The 22,575-nt window shown below is 48.5% G+C and overlaps 1 protein-coding gene across 12 annotated transcripts in view; it reads right to left on the bottom strand.

Annotated features, from left to right (window-relative positions):
• Window positions 1–48: 48 nt before the first annotated feature.
• Window positions 49–22,575, bottom strand: part of LOC144248998 (spectrin alpha chain, non-erythrocytic 1) — a 70,355-nt gene continuing 47,828 nt past the window's right edge. For 2 of the 12 annotated variants that reach the window (XM_077797143.1, XM_077797134.1), the window contains 27 exons: window positions 21,561–21,660; window positions 21,248–21,445; window positions 21,021–21,167; window positions 19,887–19,990; window positions 19,593–19,755; window positions 19,225–19,239; window positions 17,135–17,266; window positions 16,795–16,932; window positions 15,752–15,856; window positions 13,308–13,516; window positions 12,430–12,550; window positions 12,124–12,245; window positions 11,686–11,818; window positions 9,590–9,688; window positions 7,467–7,626; window positions 6,991–7,067; window positions 6,251–6,460; window positions 5,532–5,828; window positions 5,246–5,358; window positions 3,877–3,894; window positions 2,747–2,809; window positions 1,639–1,693; window positions 1,064–1,260; window positions 879–932; window positions 655–801; window positions 408–555; window positions 49–225 (listed from right to left, as the gene is read on the bottom strand). In XM_077797143.1, the coding sequence (XP_077653269.1) occupies window positions 100–225; window positions 408–555; window positions 655–801; window positions 879–932; window positions 1,064–1,260; window positions 1,639–1,693; window positions 2,747–2,809; window positions 3,877–3,894; window positions 5,246–5,358; window positions 5,532–5,828; window positions 6,251–6,460; window positions 6,991–7,067; window positions 7,467–7,626; window positions 9,590–9,688; window positions 11,686–11,818; window positions 12,124–12,245; window positions 12,430–12,550; window positions 13,308–13,516; window positions 15,752–15,856; window positions 16,795–16,932; window positions 17,135–17,266; window positions 19,225–19,239; window positions 19,593–19,755; window positions 19,887–19,990; window positions 21,021–21,167; window positions 21,248–21,445; window positions 21,561–21,660 (3,451 nt within the window). In that variant the 3' untranslated portion in view covers window positions 49–99. The remainder of the gene's footprint in view (window positions 226–407; window positions 556–654; window positions 802–878; window positions 933–1,063; window positions 1,261–1,638; window positions 1,694–2,746; window positions 2,810–3,876; window positions 3,895–5,245; window positions 5,359–5,531; window positions 5,829–6,250; window positions 6,461–6,990; window positions 7,068–7,466; window positions 7,627–9,589; window positions 9,689–11,685; window positions 11,819–12,123; window positions 12,246–12,429; window positions 12,551–13,307; window positions 13,517–15,751; window positions 15,857–16,794; window positions 16,933–17,134; window positions 17,267–19,224; window positions 19,240–19,592; window positions 19,756–19,886; window positions 19,991–21,020; window positions 21,168–21,247; window positions 21,446–21,560; window positions 21,661–22,575) is intronic. The other 10 variants (XM_077797144.1, XM_077797139.1, XM_077797133.1 and 7 more) reach the window with 5 other exon arrangements.

Raw genomic sequence — 22,575 nt, 5'->3', positions numbered from 1 at the left:
TGGGAAGGAACACTGTCCTCAAGAGCACAGAGGAGTTGACATGCAGCGGGGCCCGGCAGGGCAAGCGGTGGGGGCCGGGCCAGTGGGGAGCAGGGGGGGTCAGTTCACAAAGAGTGAGCGGGTGAACTCCACGTAGTCGAAGGCGGTGGGGAGCTCTCGGCCCTTGCCGTCCACATAGGGCTTCATGTGGGAGACGCAGTAGTCGGCCTGTTCCCGGGTCAGGTTCTAGAGGGAGAGACACATCGGCTCAGCCTACCTGCCAGCCGAAGCTGGGCTGGTCTAGGCTGGGGCCAGTTCTGGTTCACACCGAGCTGTGAGCCCCCCACATCCGGCACAGGGCAGGCCCACCATCGGGCCTGTAGCTCCAGTTGTCTGCAGCCCACTCCCTGCCCCTCCCGCGGCCGCACCTGGTAGAGCTCCTCCTTGGTCACATAGGGCTTCCCCTCGGAGCTCAGGGCCCGGAAGGCACTCTCGATCTCCTCGCTGGACTTAACATTCTCAGTTTCACGGCTGATCATAAAAGCCATGTATTCTTGCAGGGAGACATGGCCATCCCTGGGGGAGGGAGGGAGGGAGGGAGCAGGTGCAGTGAGTAGGCAGGAGGGGTGGGAGCCTGGGGCCAGGGCCACATCCACCACTGTCCCTAAAGCTCACCTGTTGGGATCCACGGTGTCCAGGATCGCCTCGAACTCTGGGTCAGGTTCCCCCTCCTCCACCATGGGCAGGTCGTAGCCCAGGGAGCGCAGGCAGGACTTGAACTCCTGGTGGTTCAGCCTGCCAGACTTGTCCTTGTCGAAGTGTCTGCAGCAGAGCCGAGGGCTACTCAGCACAGGGGCCCCGCCGCCCAGCCGTCCCCAGCCAGATGGGGCTATACTTACTTAAACATCATGCTGAACTCCTTAAGGGCCTCCTCAGTCACACCTGTTGTGTTCCTGGAAGAAAAACAGAATCAGGGGCCAGCCAGCCACACGGCAGGTGGCATGTTCTACCCTGTGCCAGCTTTTGTCGCCGACTGTTGGACTCTGCTGACCCCGCTGGGCCCACCACCCTCCAGGTGCAGTACCTGGCCTGGATCTGCTGCTCCAGGTTGTGCTGCATGCGCATGCCCAGCTGGTCAAGCTGGTCCCACTGCTGGGCCAGGCCCACAGTGCTGTGCTCTGTGTACTTGTTGTCCAGGATGAGGGCTTCCTCCATGGCAGCCCCCAGGTCCTCAATCTTCTTGAGCTGACTTCTCATGGCTCGTATTTCCTGGTGCTTGCGCTGCAGGGTGGGGGCAAAGACACGGGGATGGGACGCTCCCTCAGGCCTGGCCCAGGAGCCCACAAGCTCTCTCCTGGCCTCAGGTGCTTAGCCTGAGGCCTTTTAGGATGAGAGCAGTGGTGACACTGCAGAGAGACTTTTTCAAGCCAGCTGGTCAACCCGCCAGGGAAACCATACACTGTGGACAAAAAGGCCCCTCCCTTTTCAAGTAGGGATCCAGGTAGCAGTTGCCACAGTCTATACAATGACAAGTCCCAGGCTGCTTTCAGACTTGGGAAAAGCCAGCCCATGAGGGGCCTGATGGGCCAAGAAGGAAGAACAGGTCTGCCCAGGGATGGGGGTGAGGACCGAGCCAGGTCTGAGCCTTCAGGCACTCACTTTGGTAGCTTCAAGCTGGGATTCGAGGGTTCCAGATTCTTCCACCATGCAAGACCTAAACATAGAAGCATAGTGAGGGAGGGGACCAATCCCAAAGACGGCAGCTCAGGACCAACTCCCTCTTGGCTAAACACCAGTAGCCTGCAGGTCCTTTGTTAAGGAAACAAAGCCTGTCTGCTATGGGCTGTGCTTCCTGACTGGCCCTGGGAGCATGAGAGCAGGAATCACCTCTCCTGTTTCACAGCCACGCAGGCTGAGGACCCTTTCTCAGGTGATTCTCAGCCCCAGCCAAGTGAGGCCTCCAAGAGGTCACTTGGGAATTAAGTTTTGTTCCTTGAGGGGACAACAGAGCCCCTTTTCTCTGCAGCTGTGGGGAGGACAAGAGACCCAAGACAGGAGGCCTAAGGGCTGAGGACCTGCCAGCAGTCCCAGGCCCCCTGGAGTCTCCTTGCAGGTGCCTAAGGAGCGAGCCACATTCAAGTGACACTGCAGCCCCTCAGAGGAACAAATGAAGAGGCCCAGGTGGGCGTCTGGCAAGTGGTTTATGCTGCCTAAAAGGGTTGGCTGTGACTAAGCCCTGGGACTCAGGTCCCACTGTAGAGCTAGGCCTCCTTACAGGGCTAAGTTCTTGGGGGAGCCTACTTCTCCCCAGAAGAACACAGTAGGAGGTCATAAAAGGCTACCAGTGAACAAAGACAACAAATGAGTTGGGGTCACGTGCAGGGACGCGTTCACACAGTGTGCAAGATCTCAGTGGGATTTTAACCCCGTTTCCACAGTACCCAATGTTTGCCCCGATCTACCCCTGGAGACCTGGAGGACCAGAGTGAGCTCCAAAATCTCCCCAGGTTCAAAGTGCACTAGCAAGGCAAGGCACCAGGCTTCCTCCTACCCCAGCCGGCGAAACTCACAGGCACGCCCCGTCCAAGGGGAAAGGCGCCCCAGGACTTGGGGCAGGAGGTGGGGCCAGTGCAGCAGAGGGGAGGACAGACCCTCCTGCCCAAGCGGCTGAGGGCGTGGGTTAGTCAGAAAGCGGAGCCGCCTAGGGAGTCCAGAGTGCATTGGTAAAACCACAGTGAGGGAAGAAGAGAAATAAGAGGAGAAAAACCTTCCAGACAGATCATCCCCAACTTCATACTGATAGACACGAATGACCCGACGATATGCTATGCTAGTCAAAGAAAAGAAACCAAGTGAATACACCACAGGGCGGCAGCAAGGGCCTCCCTGACAGACACGCGCCACAGGCAAGGGCAACCTGGCACCAGCAGGGACCTGGAGGTGGTGGGCCCAGCGGCCACCTTGGGGCAGCAGTGGTTCTGGGCAAGGTGGGACAAGGCTTGGGAGGAGCCACAGGAGAGCGGGCACAGCATCACAGAGACAAGACCAAGCGCAGCAGACAGGGCGGGGTGTGGGGAGAGCCAGGGAGCCGCAGGGCTCAGGCTGCGAGCTGCCACCGTCAGCCCTGCACTGAGTGTGGACTCCTGTAGCCTGACTGGTTTGGGCAGATCTTTCCCATTACCATCTCCACCCGCCTGGCTGTCCTGTCTGTAGAACCTCAGGGGCATCAGTTAAGCCACTGTGGTCTTGGTGGAACTGGTCAAGAATGCAAGGATGAGCATCCTGGATGAAGGTCCCCAACTCTGCAGAGGCCCTGCTGGGAGTGGGGGAGCGCCCTGCTCCTCTCTGGGCTCCTCCAAGCCCTGTCTCCACATCACATAGTTAACACTGGGCACTGCCTTCTTTCTACTAGGTTACCCTCCCCTTAGAGGATGCTAGGGTCACCTTAGTCCTGGGGGGAGGCATACTCTGACCACACCTTGTCTGCACCCCCAAACTGTTATCTAGCTTCATGCACCATGGACATCTAGGGGTGAAATATGGCCTCTTTGGACAGACTGGGGAAACAGGCAAAAGAAGTCCAATATGATCCCAGGGGCTAAGCAGCAGTTGGGGCTTTTGTTCTGGCCTCCTGCTCGGTCACATTTCCCACCTCAAGAGAACCTGTGAATTTGGGTGGGAAGGTGGAAGCACTGGGCCGGCCCCCAGACTGCAGGCCCTGTCAGGAAGGAGGGGTATGGGGAGAAGGCACACCCTCCTTGTCAGGTGACAGGGTGGGTGGGCAGGAAGGCCTGGCCAGGGATCTTCTACAAGCCAGGCCACAGGGGGATGAGGCTCAGGGACAAGCACACAAGACACCAAGACATCACGAGCCCGGAAAAAGAAGACAATATTAACCCATCGAGGAGGTACGTTCTGTGGAGTGGAGATCCAAGCAGCCACGAGACAAGGTGGTGTCCAGACGCAGCAGCAATCAGGGGAAGGGACAAGGAGGACACGATAAAGAAAGAAAGAAAAAAAACCAATATTGTCAGTACCAGTCTGCCTTTGCCCTTGCCCTGGCCGATGCCTAGCTGTTGCTGGGGGTTGACCATGGCCCAAGCATGCACCCCCCCCCCCCCGCAGAACACCTGGGGGCGCAGCCTCAGGGGAACGTATGGTGAGCGCTGGAGCCCACGGGCTGTGTCAACCTTTTCTGTTAGTCCAAGCAGGCCACCTTTTTTTTTTCCCCCTCCAAGCACTGGGAAGTGAACCCAGGGGTGCTTCATTGCTGAGTGATGCAACCCACCCCACCCAGCCCTTCTATTTTTTTTTTAATATTTATTTTTTAGTTTTAGGTGAACACAATCTCTTTATTTTTATGTGGTGCTGAGGAGCGAACCCAGTGCCTTATGCATGCTAGGTGAGCACTTTACCACTGACCCACAACCCCAGCTCTGCCCTTCTAATTTTTCAAAAAAACATTTTGCCATGAGTTTTGCTATATTGCCCAGGCTGGCTTCAAATCCATGATACTCCTCCCTGCCTTAGGCTCCTAAGTCTCTGGAATGACAGGAAACAGCACCAGGTAGGCCTCAATTTTTTTGTTTGTTTATGTTTTAATGGTATTGGGGTTAGAACCTGAGTATTTTTCTGCTGAGCTACATCCCCAGCCCTTTAAAAAATTTTAAATTTATTCTTCTGATATTAGGATTGAACCCAGGGGCACTCAACCACTGAGCCACATCCCCAGTCCTTTTTATATTTTATTTTGGGACAGGGTCTTGCTAAGTTGCTTAGAGCCATGCTAAATTGCTCAGGCTGGCTTTTTTTTTTTTAAATTAAAAAAATTTTTTTCAAGTTGACAATGGACCTTTATTTTATTTATTTACATGCAGTGCTGAGAATTGAACCCTGGGCCTCACACATACTATGCAAGTGCTCTACCCCTGAGCCACAAACCCAATCCTCAGGCTGGCTTTGAACTCTCAATTCTCCTACCTCAGTCTCCCAAGCTGCTGGGATTACAGGCATGCACCACTGTGCCCAGCCCCAGCCCCAGCCCTTTTTATTTTTTGAGACAGGGTCTCATTAAGTCTCCCAGGCTGGCCTTGAAATTGTGATTCTCCTGCCTCAGTTGCCCAAATTGCTGGGATTATGGGCGTATACTACCACACCAGATTCAGGCCCCTGGTTTTAAACGTGCTCCCCATGCCCAGGAGCTGGAGTTCCGGGGACCAGCTTCAGGACTGTAATGCGCCTGGGTCAGTCCCGCAAAGGCAGGTACCTGGTCTCCTGGATCCACTGGTGGAACGCATTGGCATGCTGGGCAAACTCCTGGCGCAGCTTGTCATTTTCCTCCTGCCGCCGCTGCTCCTTCTGCAGCTCCAGCTCCCGCTCCTGAGCCAAAGGGAGGCAGATGCCACTTTGGCTGGCCCTGACCCTCCCTCTCGGAGGGGTTCAGCAAGGACATGGCTACACCCTGGGGAGCTGTTCAGCAAGCCTTACATCTGAGGGGCAGGAAGGGTGGAATGTTAGTTGGCTTGGGCAGGGCCGTACATGGGTAGGCGCACCTTGATTATTTTCTGCAGGTTCCTCCAGGTCTCCTCCAAGGCCTCCATGGTGAACCAGGTATAGGGGTTGGAGGCCACGCGGAAGCTCTTGATCTGGCGGTCCAGCTCGGCCAGCTGGTTGAAGTCGGCCTGTGCGGAGCTGAGGGAGGAGCGGAAGGCATCATGGGCCTCACGAAGAGCCCTGATCTCCTCCAGGGAGTTGCAGCGCACCGGGTCCGTCAGGTCTTCCTCTGCATTCTCAAACCAGCTGTTGAAGGCAGAGGCCTTTTTGGCAAATGTCAGGAAGAGGTCCTCCACCTAGAAGCAGAGAAGCTGATCAGGAGTCGCCGGGGCGGGACACACCATCCGCAGGCAGGAAGACAGGGTAGGTGTGTGGGCAGGAGGTGGGGCAGCTCTCAGGAATCCAGGAGAGTATGGACTGTTGGGAAGGCAGTGCCACACTCTGCCTCCCGTCTCCCACACCTGCTTCTCAGCCTTCACTGCCTTCCGTTCCTCTCTTCTTGCCCCTGCACTCACACACCTGTCTCTCTCCTATGGCTCTAAAGGGCAACTTCCCAAAGGCAAAGGTCCCATCTGCCTTGATTTCAGTTGACCACCCAAAGCCTGGTCTCAGCTTCCATGGGCTGAAGCTTTGGTGTCCTTACAGGGTGGTGGCATAATACTGTAGAGTGCTGACCCTGTCACTGAGCCACTTGAGCCTTACCTGCTCCCAACCTCACCTTGCGGAAATGACTCTGAGCCTCCAGCAGCTTCTTCTTCCGGGTGGCTGAGTTAGCCAGAAGCTGGCTCCATCTCTTCATGAGGGAGGCATGTCGGGCTTCGATGGCCTTGGATTGGATGTGCTTAGCAGCCAGCAGTTGATCTTTGAGGGCAGTGATGTTGGCAATGCCCTCCTGCTGGAAGGCCTGTAGGCCAGCATCAAAGGTTTCCTGGAATGAGGAAGTGACAGAGCCACTTACAGTGATGGCAGTAAGACTAGAACTTGCCTTTCCTGGTGCATAGCTCACAGCTTCAACATCTGTCCTCCCAGGTAGGCAGCCTGAGCCCGGCTTCCTCTTGGAACTTGGGGCTCCCCTCTGCTTTCCTCCTTGCCCCAGACCTCAGATTAAGGCAGCAGCCTCCTCGCAGCCTCCTGCCCCCAACCAGCACTCCACCCAGGCTCTGGGCACTGGCCCTGGACTATGACTTGCCAGGCCCTTCCCACGACCTGGGAGGGCCTGGAACACTTGCCTCCCCATGTGACCACAATCGTTTTACTTTCGTGACTGAGCCCAGGTCCATGACCCCTGGCAACACACTCACTTTGCCAATAAGTCTGGAAGCTCCAAGTCTCAAGTCTGGAGCCACTCACTGCTGAGAACCTTTCAGGAGATCTTCTCAACAGCAGGATGACACGGACCTCCTGCTGTCTACCAGAAATGCTAACCTAATAAATTTCACTAACACTGGCCACACTGACCTGCTTGGTGAGGAGAGTTTGGACAGAAGACAGATCTCGGCCATAATCATCTGTCTTCAAGCTGTTTTCCTTTTCACCTAGAAAACCAAGCGTGGAAGCTATACCACCCTTTTGCAGCGCAGCAAGATGTATTAAAATAGAAAATGAGAGGATTGATGCCAACTGTTATTCTGTTTACATTTAAATTTTGAAGTTACTAACACCTTTCTTGACCTTACATCAGTTGGCTTCCCCTGCACCCAGGCTGAACCTCCCTCTGAGGCATAAGAATTACCAAGGTCACATGGGCCCTGCTTGATATCAGCGCAAGGGAGTTGGATGACACCCCAGCCTCTGGAGGCAGGTTCTCTGACCCACACTTGATTAGTTTGTTAGAGAAGAAAATCAACTGCATGGGAACACACAAGTCGTGGCTCTGGGAACAACCTTCCTGCCCTGGGGAATAAGAAACTCAGGGTCTTGCTGAAGCTGCTCACCAATCCAGGACTCCACCACGTCCGCCTTCCAGTTGAACTGGAGGAAGGCCGAGTTCTCGTCTAGCTTTGCCTTCCTCTGGGCCGCAGCTTTCTCTAGGTCAGACACTTTCCCGTTCAGGCCTTTCATCTTTGAAGAGATATTCTCCTCGTGGTGATTGTTCTAGGCCATGAAGGAGAGCACACCCTGTCATCCTCGCTTCCCCAGAAGGTGCTCAATTTCTGTCAGATGGTTCACCCCCTTGACCACTGCTGGCTTAGGGGCTATTGATGAGGTTTCCAAAGAGCAAATGGAGTGAAAGCCTCAGGATGAAGACTCAGAGGCAGCCCTGCTCCTTTTGGGAAGGGACTGACATTTATGCTACAATGCCTAGGAACTGAGCCTCATGCACTCCACAACTGAGCCACATCCCCAGCCCTTTTCATTGTTTCGAGACACAGGTCTCCCAGGGTTGCCCAGGATGGCCTGAACTTGCGATCCTCCTGCCTCAGCCTCCTAAATCACTAGGGTTATATAGGTGGGTGCTACCACACCTGGCCACTAGTGTTATTTATTTTTTTTATTGGGAGCGGGGGAGGGAAAAAGCCTAAGGAATTATTATTCAAATAAAAAACTATATAGCCAAGGAATGACTACTATAATATGCATTAAAAACAGTGGCTCAGAAAAATGTTTTGATACTGAGGACACTGAAAATTGCTAAGCCCTAAACACTGGGACTCAGTCTTCGTTAAAATCTTATTTGAAAGGACACAGCAGCCAGCACAGAACTGAAAAGAGCAGCTCTGCAGGAGAAAGCACTGCTGGGGACAAAGCCCCAGCTCCTTCCAGAAGCCCAAGAGCTTCCAAGCCCAGTTATCACACAGCTCACAGAGCTGAGCTGTCACAGGTGTGAGCAAATCACAGAGTCTCTGAAACTAGTTTTTTTTTTTTTTTTTAATTTATGCCGGGGCTGGGGATATGGCTCAAGCGGTAGCGCGGTCGCCTGGCGTGCGTGCGGCCCGGGTTCGATCCTTAGCACCACATACAAACAAAGATGTTGTGTCTGCTGAGAACTAAAAAAATAAATATTAAAAAAAAAATTTATGCTGATGCAGCCAGAAAGAGAGCTTTCCGGTGATGAGATGTCCAGCTTCCCATAGATCAAAACCTTAGCCACAAGGGCAGTTACCAAACGCAAATTTTGTAGCATTCAGTCTCAGATGCTCAATGTGTGTGTGCTATTCCTAGGAAATGGGGGTTACCAAAACATCTGTCCTATGGCACTAGACACCTGTCCAAGCTCCCAGGTGATTAGAGGTAGTGGGCTCTGGACTGATGGCTACATGGCTTGTCTGGAACTGAAGCATGGGGCAGCTTTGGCCCCTCTGCTGTCAGGACCCTTTAACTTGCTTTCTCTGGGAAGAGCTGTTTGAATGAAAGATTGATTCATTTCTAAATTGTCCTGTACTATAGACGGGTTCTGGATAATTTATATTTACAAAATTTGTAAAGCAACGTGATCCTATAAAACAGATCTAAGGCAGCTATTTTATAGTAGGTATGTCTACATCATGTACAGACAAAAAATTTAGAAGGTCAGACGTGAAGACTGTGATATGGCTGTCTCTGGTGCCTTTATGGGTGATTTCTAGTTTTTCTTTCTTTCTTTCTTTCTTTTTTTTTGAGATGGGGGGTCTTGCTATGCTGACTAAACTGGTCTAAAACTCCTCTCCTGGTCTCAGGTGTTTTCCCCACCTCAGCCTCCTGAGTGGCTTTGCAGGCATATGCCACCATGCCCAGCTATGAGTACTTTGTTTTACTTATTTTTATTTTCTACTATATCTTTAAATAGCTTGTACTATTGAGAAATAAACTAAAAACAGCATTTTGGAAGTGCTATTGTCACAAAAGAACCAAGAGGGATACCTCTCTGTTTAATCAGGCAGAAAAAGTAAACACTTCATTAACTTCACTAATTGTCTTCAGAAAGGGGGAATCAGCCAACTGATCGTGTAATCCTCCTCATCCTTATGAAACATGGAACCTTTGTCTCCACACAAACCTCAGTCTGGGCAACATTCCAGCAGGTGAGCTCTGTGGGCTACCGCATCACCTGAACGTAGCTGTCCCTGAGTGGGCTCACCTTCCTGATGAGGTCTTGCCCATTGGTGCACACGTCATTCACACGATCCTTGTGGACAGTGAAGTCGGTCTCGAAAGCTTCATGTTTCTTCAGTAAGCCCTGGAGAAGAGGAGAAAGGCTGGGTACTGAGCGCTGGCAGGTGACCTGCTGCACAGGGACAGAGGGCAGCTGCACTGATGGGGCCAGCCCTCAGCTCCATGGTCCAAGTGGGAATGAGAGGACACTGGCAAGTACGTTTTATAAAGAGAGTGGAAACAGGATGCAGTAAGAACCAGCCATGGACGGGGCTGGGAAGCTCTGGTCAGAGAAAGCCTTTCTGAAGAGGTTAAGAACCTGCTGACGGAGCTGCAGGTCTCTCTGTTCCTCATCACACCATCAGGTAAACATCCAACAAACATGCACACCTGTTTAGCCTGAAGGACCTCCCAGGGACCACCTAAGTCTTTTTCCTCCTCCCCAGTACCCTTGGCACTGGAGATGACATGCTCTTGTTGTTTTGAGGGAACTCAGCCATGCACCAGAGGGGAAATCGCTGACTCCAACCAGATTTCTAAGTGGTCCTACCGGTCCCCACTGTGAGGTAGATGGCTCAGAGGCCACCTTGATTCTTTTTTAAAAAATTTTTAGTTGTAGATGGACAAATACCTTTATTTCATTTATTTATTTTTATGTGATGCTGAGAATCGAATCCAGTGCCTCACACATGCCAGGCAAGCGCTCTACCCCTGAGCTGCAACCCCAGCCCACCACCTTGATTCTTGGGACTGGAAACTTAGCTTCCACAATCTGCTGGCTAGACCTCAGAAACATCAGAACATGTCATTTTTTAGCATCTCTTACCAAGAGGGGAGTCTCCATCTCCTTTGTGACCCTTGTCTGCTTTAGGACTGGCTTTTTTTGTGTGTGTGTGTCCTGTTGAGGACTTAACCTAGAGCTTTGTGCATGCTAGGTAACCCTCTACCACTGAGCTATACCCTCAGCCCTTTTTATTTTTTGTTTTGAGACCAAGTCTTGGTAAGTTGCCCAGGTTTGACTTAAACTTGTGCTCTTCCTGCTTCAGCCTCCCGAGTTGTTGGGCTCACAGGCATAGGCCACTGTGCCTGACTTGGCACTGATTTTTTTTTCTCTTTACAGTACTGGGATTGAACTTATGAGCTCTTTTACCATGAACTATATCCCAAATTCTTTTTTAAAACTTAATTTTATTTTGACACAGGGTCTTGCTAAGTTGCTGAGGTTGGCCTGGAACTTGTAATCCTCCTGTGTCAGCCTCCAGAGTGACTAGGATCATAGGTGTGCACCACCTATAATTGGCCTTGGGACTGACTCCAACAATAGAACGCAGGGAGAATAATAATGAGCGATGTCCTGAGAGACCCTGCAGCATCTCCTTTTATCTCTCTGAATGCTGCCAAAAGAAGCTGGTTCAGCTTCCTGAAGGATAAGAAGTCACGTGGAAGGGGATTGAGCTGTCCCAGCCAAAATCTAGGCCTGGCTGTCAGCAGTACAACTGAGGCCTAGGATCTTTCCACCTACTGCCTTCTGCCAGGATGCAGATGCACAAGGGATTTCAAGCGAAAGTCCAGAGGAAATGCCCACCGACTCACAGAATCTCAGGTAAGAGAAATAGCTGTAGCTCTGAACCATTGAGTTTTAGGGTTGTTATGCAGCACCTGTTAACCAATGTATGGTGTTCTGCCCGCACTGTGGTGCCTGTAAAGGTGGAAATAGGGTTTGTGCTGCTGGGGTGTGCCTAGTTAAGAAGAGGTCACTAGGGCAGATCCTAATCCAACTGGACTGGTGCCCTTACAAGGCAGTGAACTCGACAGAGACCAGCACACAGAAGAGAATGCAAGGGAAGAAGAGACAGAGAGAAGACAGCTGTGTGAAAAAGCAGAGACTGGAGGATGCTACCGTACTCTAAGGACACCTGGGACTATAGGATACTGGAAGACGAGGAAGGGCTTTCTATAAGCTGGGGAGTGAATGGCCCTGCTGGCATCATGGTCCAGACTTCAGTCTCCAGAACTGTGAGACAGTGCGTTCCTGTACGCTGAGCCATGGAGTCTATGGTTCCCTGTCTGGCACTCCCTAACCTGGATAGCAGCAAGCGTGTCTCCGTAATCTTCACTGGCCACCAGCGTCATTTTCTCGTTGATCCAGGCTTCTTCCTCTTCCACATTGGCTACAAACTGCTGATACTCCAAGGACTCCTCTAGCCGCTGACCCCTAAAATTACAGAAGATAGGAAAAGCCATCAATCTCCTCTGACTTACATTCTGAGTTAACACCAGCTTAAAAACACTCAGGAAGGAAGATGTATGAGTGGTTTGCTCCAGCCTTCCATGGGATACAAAGTAGGCAGTGAATTGTTCAGAAGGAAACACACTGGGTCCAGATTCGGGTATAGGACAAGCTCCAGCATGCTGGCCAGAGGTGGCCTGGAGCACATGCCTAAGAAAAAGGGCTAGGAGCTAGCAGGAGGCCCAGGCCTGGCACTCTGCACCCAAGAGCTCCCTCATCTGAGTGCTCACCGAGCAGCTGCCAATTGCTTCAGCTCTTTCCAGTGCTCCACAAACTGGGTCAGACGCTGCTGGATCTCCTCCTGCCCGATGGTGTTATCATCAGAGAGCTTCTTCCCAGTGTCCAGGACACCCTGGTAGGCAAGAAAAGTCAGGTCAATGGCTGGTAACACTCTTGGTACCTGCTTCTGGGTGCTTCTATCTTGAAGCTTCCAGAAAAAGGCCTCAATAGCAAATTCAAAACTTCTCCTTCATGGTTTGGGCTGAGGCACCATGAACATAAGACCTCAGTGGAATAAAAACAAGACGCCTCCTCACCTGAATGGCTGGCTCATGTGCAGCCAATTCTGCCTCTAGCCGCTTGTGTTTCTTCCTCAGATTCTGAACACCTGTGAGGTCTCGGCCATAGTCCTCGGAGCTTACTAGTAGCTTCTTCTCCCTGGGGAACAGAAGAAGAATGCTCATTTTCATGTGGGCTCAGCTGCTGACCTGTGGTGTCCTCACCACACCTAGCAATCTCTCTAGGAAAGCCTTGTTCTTTCTTGGAAGACACACTGCCTCTGTCCATGTGCACTAACTCAACAGTACCCCGGTTCTGCAGAGGCTGGTGCTATGTTTGGGATGGGGCACTGCATTATGAGCCCCATTTAACCATGTATCCATCATAGATCTGTAAATGCATTTGATATTTAGGTGCATAATTTTTTAAAGGTTTTAAGAAAATTAATAACTAAAAGAGAGCCTCATAAGTGGTCCGACAAAATGCTGTATCATTTTCAAAAGACAGACTGACATTTTGGGGGATGGGGAAATTGGGGAAACACAAACAAAAACACTCTCATTCCTTGAAAAAGTGATCTTCCCCAGAACAGAACAAACCCACTAACACCTAAGGGACCAAAGGGCAAGGTTGAATGGAACATCAAGGACTGCCATCAGCTTGGGGCCATCACTGGTCATCCACTACATACCTCGACAACCAAAGAAATGAGGCAACTCAGGCAAGCGTGTGTGGAGCTACGGTCCAGCCCAGTGGAGTCTCTGAGCTGTGCCCTTTTTTTTAAGACACTTTCCTTCCTCATGGTCCAGAGAAGCCTGAAACAACCTGCCTCTGCAGGCAGCCTGTATTCCTGCCTGCTGTTGAAGGCTCTAGGGGTTTCCTAGAAACACAAGCATGCATCTGTATGAGCACGTACTTGATCCAGGACTCCTCGTCATCCATATCCCGGAAGAACTGGTGCAGGCGGTGAGACTCGCTCAGCTTGGCTCGTCGGGAAGCTGCCATGCTCTTGATCTTCTGGAAGCGCCCATTGATGGTGTCCCTCTTGTCCTTCACTTGGGAGGTGTCAAAGGCACTGCTGGTCATCAGGCTATCTGCCTGGCTGTTCAGGTCCTTCAGGCGATCCTGAGGGGAAGGGGCAGACAGGAGGGATCAAGAACCCGGATCTCCCATGAACAGCTACTCTCAGGATTCCTTACTGAGGTATGGAGCCTTGTGGACCCAAACTGTCCTCTCTGCACTGTGGTGGGGAGCACCAGTGCTTCAGCTGCAGCATGGCAGCAGAAACAGAGGGTTCTTCATTGTCATCTGCCTCCAGTAAGAAATGCAGTTTCCCCTAAGAATATCCTTTAAACTTTCACTTTTAGTTTTGTTTTTTTTTGGTGCTAGGGATCAAACCCAGGGTCTTTGCACATGCTATACACATGCTCTAGCAACAAGCTACACTTCAACATTCTTTTAAAAAGTAGCGAAAATTCATTTTGTTAAATATCCCCAAGTCTGTTACTTTTAAAAAAACTGAGTTTACTACTATTCATAAAATCCAACTTTCAGGAGAAAATCAAAATTTTGAAAAAATTATATCTGCCACCATGAGCTTGACAACCTCCCCTAACAAAGATTTTTCTGAAGAGGCTGGTGGTGATATTAGTGAATTTGATATTTTAGTGTCACCTAATAGAATGTGTCAACACTTAGAACAAGATCTACCAAATGAAACATACATGCTGCTATAAAATCACATGCGTGAAAAAGACCCATCCACAGTCCAGGATGCACCAGTGTATTTTAATAAAATTAAACAATAAATTAATAAAATTAATTTAGGGTGAAAAACTAACTGATAGGGGTGTGTCCCCTTCATCACCACTGTTAGGGATGAAGAGCATGAGAAGAAGATTACCTCTAGATAGGGAAGAGAGGTGGGAGGGAAAAGGAGGGAGAAGGGGTACTGCACGGAAGATGGAAGGAGACCCCCTTCGTTGTTATACAGAATATATGTATGACGAAGTGAGGAAAAAGAAAAAAAAAAAAGTGTGTCACATTAGATTGGGTAGAGAGAAGTGATAGGAGAGGAGGGGAGGGGGAAGGGGGGAAAGGAAGGACAGCACAATAAAACAAGATTTTATTATTGCTGTATGTATTATGTGACTGCATGACCAATGTGATTCTGCAATCTGTACACTCAGAAAAATGAGAAATTATAACCCATCTGATTCAAATGTATGATATGTCAAGATCATTGTACTGTCATGTGTAACTAATTAAAACAAATTAAAAATTATTATTTTTTATATAATATAGCTGTTTTCATACTTTTTTTTTGAGAGAGAGAGAGAGAGAGAGAGAGAGAGAGAATTTTAATATTTATTTTTTAGTTTTCGGTGGACATAACATCTTTGTTTGTATGTGGTGCTGAGGATCGAACCCGGGCCGCACGCCAGGCGAGCGCGCTACCGCTTGAGCCACATCCCCAGCCCAAAACAAATTTAAAAAATTATCAAAAAAAAACAAAAACAAAAACAGGAAACTGACACTGGTGTAATCCAGAGGGTTATGCTTATATATTATATGCCACCCAATTTTTATATGCACTCATTCATGTATATGTGAGATTACGTTCAACTGCAAAGTCCCAGGCAGTTTTATTACATGTGTAGGTGCATATAAGCAAGATACAGAACTCTTCTGTTCCCACAGGGAGCTCTCCTGAGTGGCCCCTTTACAGGTACAGCCCTTTCCCACCCTACCTCATGGCATCTACAGATATGTTCTCTGTATCTTTACTTTTGTTATTTCAAGAATGCAGAAGCAGGGGCTGGGTTGTGGCTCAATGGTAGAGCACTTGTCTAGCATGTGTGACGCCCTGGGTTCCATTCTCAGCACCAAATACGAATAAATAAAAAAATTCATAAAAAAGTAATAAAAGAATACAGAAGCAGAGTCATATGGTATTGTAAATCTTTGGGTATTTTTTAAAAAAATCTTTTTTAGTTGTCATTGGTCCTTTGTTTTATTTTATTTATTCATTTATTTATTTATATGCAGTGCTGCGAATCAAACCCAGTGCCTCACACATGCTAGGCAAGTGCTCTGCCACTGAGCCACAACTGCAGCCCAAACCTTTGGGTATCTTTAAAATTAATTTTTAATGATGGTGAGTAGTGACAGATAAAACCTAAATAAACAACCTTTCTTACGGGCCTTGATAATTGGCAATCCCTGACCTTGCCACCTCGAGAGCCAATATGTTGGTGCCAGACAGCACTCTCCTTCCCCAAATGTTTAGCTCTCTTCCTGAGGTGCAGATACCTGGGGCCTGATGCTTTCCCACTCACCATGTGGCTGTGCCCACCTTACCTCATGGGCAGAGATGTCTGCCTCCAATAGCTGATGCTTTTTCAGTAAGTTATTCACAGAAGCCAGGTCTTTGCCGTAATCTTCTGATGCCAGAAGGGCCTCCACCTGCAATGAAAACAAAAGGGAAAGGCTGTAGTGCAGTGTCCACATGGTGCTCTGAAAACTCCAGGGTGCCCAGCTGGTATTCCAAGTTCTTCTCCGCCATGAGGTGTGTCACCTACTTAGCTGGGCCAGTGTGACACTCTCCCCCTCTGCCAATTCAATGCAACTCAAGAGCCCATTAATTTCAACAGTGTGGCCAAAGCCCAGGCCTGCCTGGTGGGGTAAGGGCAAAGAGTGCAGCACCCCACTGTGCTGAAACACCGTAGGCAAAGAAGCAGGAGTGTGAGCAGAGAATATCACACAGGGATGTTCATAGCAGTAAGAATGTATGCCCTTGAAACAGGGAAACAAGAATGTCCAACAATATGGAAATGATCAAATACACCGGGGTTCTGCAAGGGACTTACCCAGTCACTCAAATGGTAGGGAAGAATTTTTATTGAGTTGGGCTAACACTCCCCATATATACTAATGAAAAGTTACACCTCAACTACATGAAATACAAACACCTCTTCAAATACTCAAGGACATACACATAAACTGGAAAGATACACTCTAAAATGTTAATGGTGGTCTCCAAACTTTCTATTCCTAATCTCTCTACTTTCCAATTTCCTCACTCTGGCTCCCTGACTCCCTGCTCTTCTGGCTCTATCTTGACATAGATTTGTCAGAACTGACCACCAGCTAGACCCCATGTCTTTTCCTTGCTGTATTCTCTGGGAGAGGAGTGATGTAAGGTTCAGGTCCTACCCCATCCATATCAGCTCTTTTCTCTAAACCCTCACAGCAGATAACTCATATATTTGCTAACAAGGACTTTGGTTACTGTGTACCTGGTGAGCCCTCTCTACTTGTGGTTTTGGGCTTGCTTGCTGCCTTATTATTCCAAATGACAAGAAATTCCCTGCTCCAAGGAAGGGAGAACCACTTTGCATTACCTCAGAGAGCCAGAAGTCAAAGTCCTTGATTCCAGTGTTGAAGTTCTGCTGTTTGTTAGCCTCTTTCAGTTTCTGGCTCTTCTCAGCTGACTTCTGCACCAGGAATTGCCATTGGTCAGCTAAGGCAGCCAGGCGGGCCTGTGGAGGAGAATGGAGTTGCTGGGCTGGTGGAATCTATGCCCTCTCCTGAAGCCCAGTTTGAGAAAATCAACAGAAGAGCCACTAATACCAACATTCCATCTGCAATGCAGCCTTCGCAAAGTCCCTAATCACTTTATGTTTTTAGATCCCTGCTTAAGAGGCAACATGCTGTGGATGGTCAGGAAACCCCGGGCCATACCTTGACAGCGTCCTCACTTCCAGCACAGGCCCCACGATCGATGAGGGAGTTGCCCATATCGATGACCCCACGGATCCGGTCAGCATTGGCATGTAGTTCTGCTTCAAAGGCCTGGTGCTTTTGGTGCTTGCTCTGAAAATGCCAAAACCACCTTTCAAAGACAGCGCCTGCGAGGCACATCTTTAAGGCAGGATAGAGGCTCAAAGGGAGGGAGGGAGTGAAGGAACTTAGAAATGGGTCAAGAGTAAATGTACTTTATAGAAGGCAACCAGAAGGCGTGTGAAATGTAGGGTTTGATCTGTGAGGAGTTCAGTGAGGGTTCAGGCTGGAAAAGAAAGGAAGCTCAGGAGCAGGGAATGAAAGTCAGTTCTGAAAGCGTCTGCAATAGCTCACTGGGAGCAAGTCCGAGAAGCACACGCTTTCTAACATTCCACAGCAGATAGCAATGGCCACGTTCAATTTTGAGCATACTTGTATGTCAACTTCCATCCATGGCTTTTTCCTTATTGAACAAAAGCTCTATGTGTGGGGATATCTCATCATCTAAGGCAGCCATCACCACATAGCAATAGATTTGATGGCTGGTTCTGTCCTTCATTGAAGAAAAAATCTATAGCTCCTATACAACTTGGCTTTGTTGGTGTATAATTTGGTAGCTGTCATTAATCAAAACATCGGGCTACTGTCAAAACATAGGCCTGATGACAGGTTGGAATTTACTCTTGCTAGGAAGAGAGGGCTGGAGAACTACAATGGTTTTTAAGAATTCATGAAGAAACAAAAGGCGCTGAAGCACTACAAGAAGCAATTGCAGGGACATAGCTGCAGCATGATTCTGCAAAAACACTTGGATGAGAAATGCAGCGTCTTAGGGGAAAGCGTTAATGGGGGGAAAAAACTAAAAGAAAAAAAGCACTAGATTTGGGGAAGAATTCTGCATCAAATGTTTCATTTCAGAGGCAGCAATTGTCAGAGGGTGCCTCCCCACCCGACCTGCAGTGGCTCAATTCGGCACCAACATCACATGTTGGTGTGGTCATACCCCACCCTGATGGAAAACACAAGGACAAAAGTCACTCCCTCTTTTTTTTTTTTTTAAATATAAATATATTTATTTAGTTGTAGATGGACACACAGTATATTTATTTTTATGTGGTGCTAAGGATTGAACCTAGTGCCTCACACATGAGAGGTAAGATTTTATCCCGAGCTATAGCCTCAGCCCTCTAAGTCCCTCTTTCGTGTATTGCTCCAACCACTCTGGTTCAAACCCCTTACTTTCTTTCTACAAATTCATTCCTTCCACTGACATGCAACTTTAAAAAAAAAATTCATTAAAAACTTTTTTTTTTTTTTTTGTGGGAAACTCTGAACCCAGGGACAAGCTTTACCACTTGAACTACAGCCCTAGCCCTTTTTATTTTTTTGTTTCTTTTTTAGGAGAGCTTTATAGTTATTCTTTTTGAGACAGGGTTTTGCTAAATTCTTCACCCCTGAGTTGCTGGGGTTACAAGTGCGGATGTGTTACTTCTGAGCTACCTGCTGATGGACGTGTCTCCTTTCACTGTGCAACATCTGCCTGCTCCTTTCTTAAGCTCTGCTCCTGCTCCTCTCAAATCTGGAAGCAAACCATGTCTCTCCACAGCTCTCTACCTGTACCTCTCTATGGACAGCACCTTTGGATGCCAGAAAGGGTATGCATCCAACTCTCACCCCCCACCCCAGGCTAGACTGCCCTGCCTGGGCCACAGCAAGACTGAGACAAAAGTCTGTACAGAAAAGCTACTTATTCCACTTTCAACAGAAGCATCTCTTGAAAGAAAGTGGTCAACTACTGCCCCACAAATCAAACACTGTACAGAACTTGACTTGGGGGAGCAGAGAGGGTAGGGTTGCAGGCTAATTACAACAGAGAAAGCCACATCCCACAGGGACACTTGGATGGAGGGTGATGGAGGATTAGAAATGAAAAGCCTGGATGAGGAGACACCAGCAGACCACATGTGAGCACAGGAACAGTACTCCACAGAGAACAACACAAATACCACAGCTCATGAATCTATTAACTCTTAAAAACATGGACAACTTACCAGCAGCTTGGAAAGCTACAAAAACAGATTAAAAGAACAAGAGTTCAGTACACTGATGTGAACACAAGTATCAGCTATTAAACAGACTCACCCTGCTGTTATACTTCCCCTGGGAAGCTCAGCGCAGTTAATAGGAGGGGTTACATAGATGTTTTGTAGCAGGCTTTGATAGAGACAACTTAGGGAGGCAGCTTTCAAACGGCTCTAACCATTTAGTGAGGCTTTCCACTGTCAGCTTATTAAAATTGTTGTCACTGGCTTCACCATGGCCGCAAAGTGTTTTACAGGTATATCCCCTTCAAAGACACCTTGTTTAACAGAACCTACTTAGTAACATGGGGCTATTTCATCCCATCAGCCCTGCTCACCTGGATGTTGGTGGGATCCTTATACGACTCATCGCTTGCTGTCTGTAGTTTTTCACTGATCCAAGCTTCAATCTCATCCACATCCCGGCTGAACTGCTGGAGAGTCTGAGATTCTCCCAGCTTTGACCTTTTCTCAATCATCTGGGCTTTCAGGCGTCGCCACCTGAGAAAGTGAACCAGAAGAGCAAATGTGAACAGCCCTTTCAATGGAGACGGAAGCTGGAAGACAGGCAGGCCAAGCATGAGGGCTCGAATCCTGCCAGAGCTGGGACTGTTGTGCCACAGGACACCCACCTGTCCAAGACCTCATTGCGCCGGCTGGCAATGTCTCCTTTAGCATAGTGGCTGGCAGCGATGAGTTGGTCGGCAAAGGCCTGAAGGGCGGCGATCTTCTCCTCCTGGGGGCAAACAAAGGGTAAGGTGAAGTTAGCCAGGGCTAGGCTTTTCTACACTGCTGGTCTGCAGAAGAGAACAGTTATTTTGGGTGACTGGGAACTAGCTAGTGACAGGATCAGAATACACTGACACTTTAGAAGCAGGAGTGTAAAAAGCCAAAAGAAAGCTTGATTTTAATCATGACTAGAGTAGAGTTTTAATTTAGGAAGATTCCGGGTCACATTGGGGTAGGGCAAATGCTGGAACACTAGTAAATGTCAAACAATAAGGCTGCATAATAGGAAAATGTTATCAGACTTTTCTATCAAAAATAGAATAGTGTTTTGTTCTTTATATTCACATACTCACCTACCCACATTTCCTTCCTTTAAAAATAAAATGATTTTTTCTGTGACAAAACTAATACTAAATCCTAAACATTACTGGAATTTATTTAAAAATTTGTAAGTCTATTTTTTTGTACTGGGATTGAACCCAAAACCTGGTGCGTACTAAGCACAGTCTACCATTAAGACACACCCCCAGCCCCAAAAGTTTTTTAAAAAGTTATTTATGAAAGTATTTTTCTGACCACAGAGGTATTCTTTGGAGATTTAATGGTATCTACATTGCTTATTTTTGTAGTTAACACCAGTATTTTTGTTTTGTTTTGTTTACAGTACTGGGGATTGAACTTGGGGCCTCTGGAATGCTAGCTAGGGCTCTATCACCTAGCTAAACCTTGAGCCCTAAAACAAGAATTTTTTTTAATATTTATTTTTTTAGATATAGTTGGACACAATACCTTTATTTATTTATTTTTTATGGTGGTGCTGAGGATGGAACCCAGGGCCTCACACGCACTAGGTGAGTGCTCTACCACTGAGCCACAACTCCAGCCCCCAAAATAAAATATTTTAATTTAAGGAAACTGTTGAATCTCTCTAGCTGAGAAAACCAAGTCAGTGACTGTTTTTCATTCTAACTGTTAAAAAGAGAAAATGCCAATCAGGAAAAAAATCTAGATTCAGACTCCATTGTTGAGGGCCTTACCTGGACATTGATAGCTTTGTCAAAGTCTTCATGTTTTTTGATCAGAGCCTCCACGCTGTCCAGTGAGTCTCCTTTGTCTTCAGTGTTCAGGAAGGCCTCCCGGGCAGCCATCCAGTTCTCAGCTTGCTCACAATCCCGATGAAATAGCTGAAGAGGCAGATAGGCCAAGTGAGAAGATGGGGCCTTTTGCAAGGAAACCCCTGGTCAGAAACCCAGGCCACACGCACCTGCAATTCAAGGCACTGATCCAGCATCATTCTGCGTTGAACCCAGGCCTTCTCCAGATCTGCACGCTCCTGATCAAGAATATCGAGTTTCTCCTTGATCTCTGGGCTGGCATAGTGCCCATGAGCCAACAGCTGTTGCCCAAACTGCTCAAATGCCTGGAAAGTGCCAGCTCTGGCATCAATTTCTGTCCGGTGTTCCTGCCAAGTGGAGGGAAAGGATTAGACAACTGGCAGAAGATGCCCATTCAAGTGTCAACGAGTGGCTCACAACCATGGGCAGGGGCAAGGCTACTCAGCAGGCAGGTGTACCCACCTGGTGTCGCTCCAGCAGAGCTTCCGCTCCAGTGACATCCTTGGCTAGCTCATCTGAAGACACCAGCCCTCGTATTCCATTGATCCAAGACATGAGGTCCCTGGAAACCAGATCCAGGGACTATTACACTACCTGGCAAGCAGACCTCCCGCCCAGGAAAACAGACCCACATCATTCTTGCCTCAGAAGGTCAACTGGGGTTAATCTAGTCAGCTACTGCATGTGCTGGGTCTCTAGGCAAAGGGTTTCATAGCCTCTTGTTCTTCTCGATGAGATATTGCGGGGGCGGGGAAGCCTATCATTTCTCAAAGGGAAAATGAATAGCTTACAACTAAGACCTTTTACCGTATGGAATCCAAGTTCTAACAGAAGTAATACCCATTTTGATGGCTTCAAATAAAAAGTCTTTCTTTAGGACAAAGTCTTGGAGCCCTAGGCCTAGGCACATTTAATCCATTTTTCATGGAAATACCAGTACAAGCAGGGAGGTAACAAGTATATAGAGCAACATAGCATATGATTTTTTTTCCAAAGGAAAATACACAGTGATACAAAGCAGATCAGAGGATCCTAAGTCCTGGGAGTGGTTAGCTAAGGGATGGAGTGTTACTCTACGGTAAGAAAAAGGTTTCCAAACTTGGCAGATATGATGGCTACATAACAGCAACTACATTAAGAACCAGGATATGGCATACTTGTTACTTGATCTTTGCCTCAAAAAAGAGGGAAAAAATCCCAAATTAGTAACCGAGACACCCTACCTGAGACCTAGAAAGGAAAGTGGCCTCATCCACCTACTCCCATCCAAATAGGAATCACCTGACACTGCACACATATGTATGTGGGCAAGAACACTGCTATAGACCACAACACACCCCGACAGTACTACTGAACAAGTTACACATCGCCCACCCCACAGAACACTATGTAACCATTAAAAGACTGAGGCACCAGACCAAAGGACAGTCTACAAGACAACTGTCCTGCACTAAAAAAAAAAAAAAAAAAAGCTAAT

The sequence above is a fragment of the Urocitellus parryii genome, chromosome 4 (assembly GCF_045843805.1).
Source record: "Urocitellus parryii isolate mUroPar1 chromosome 4, mUroPar1.hap1, whole genome shotgun sequence".
Lineage (NCBI taxonomy): Eukaryota > Metazoa > Chordata > Mammalia > Rodentia > Sciuridae > Urocitellus > Urocitellus parryii.
Note: the sequence above shows the minus strand (reverse complement) of the source record. Positions and strands in the feature narration are given on the sequence as shown.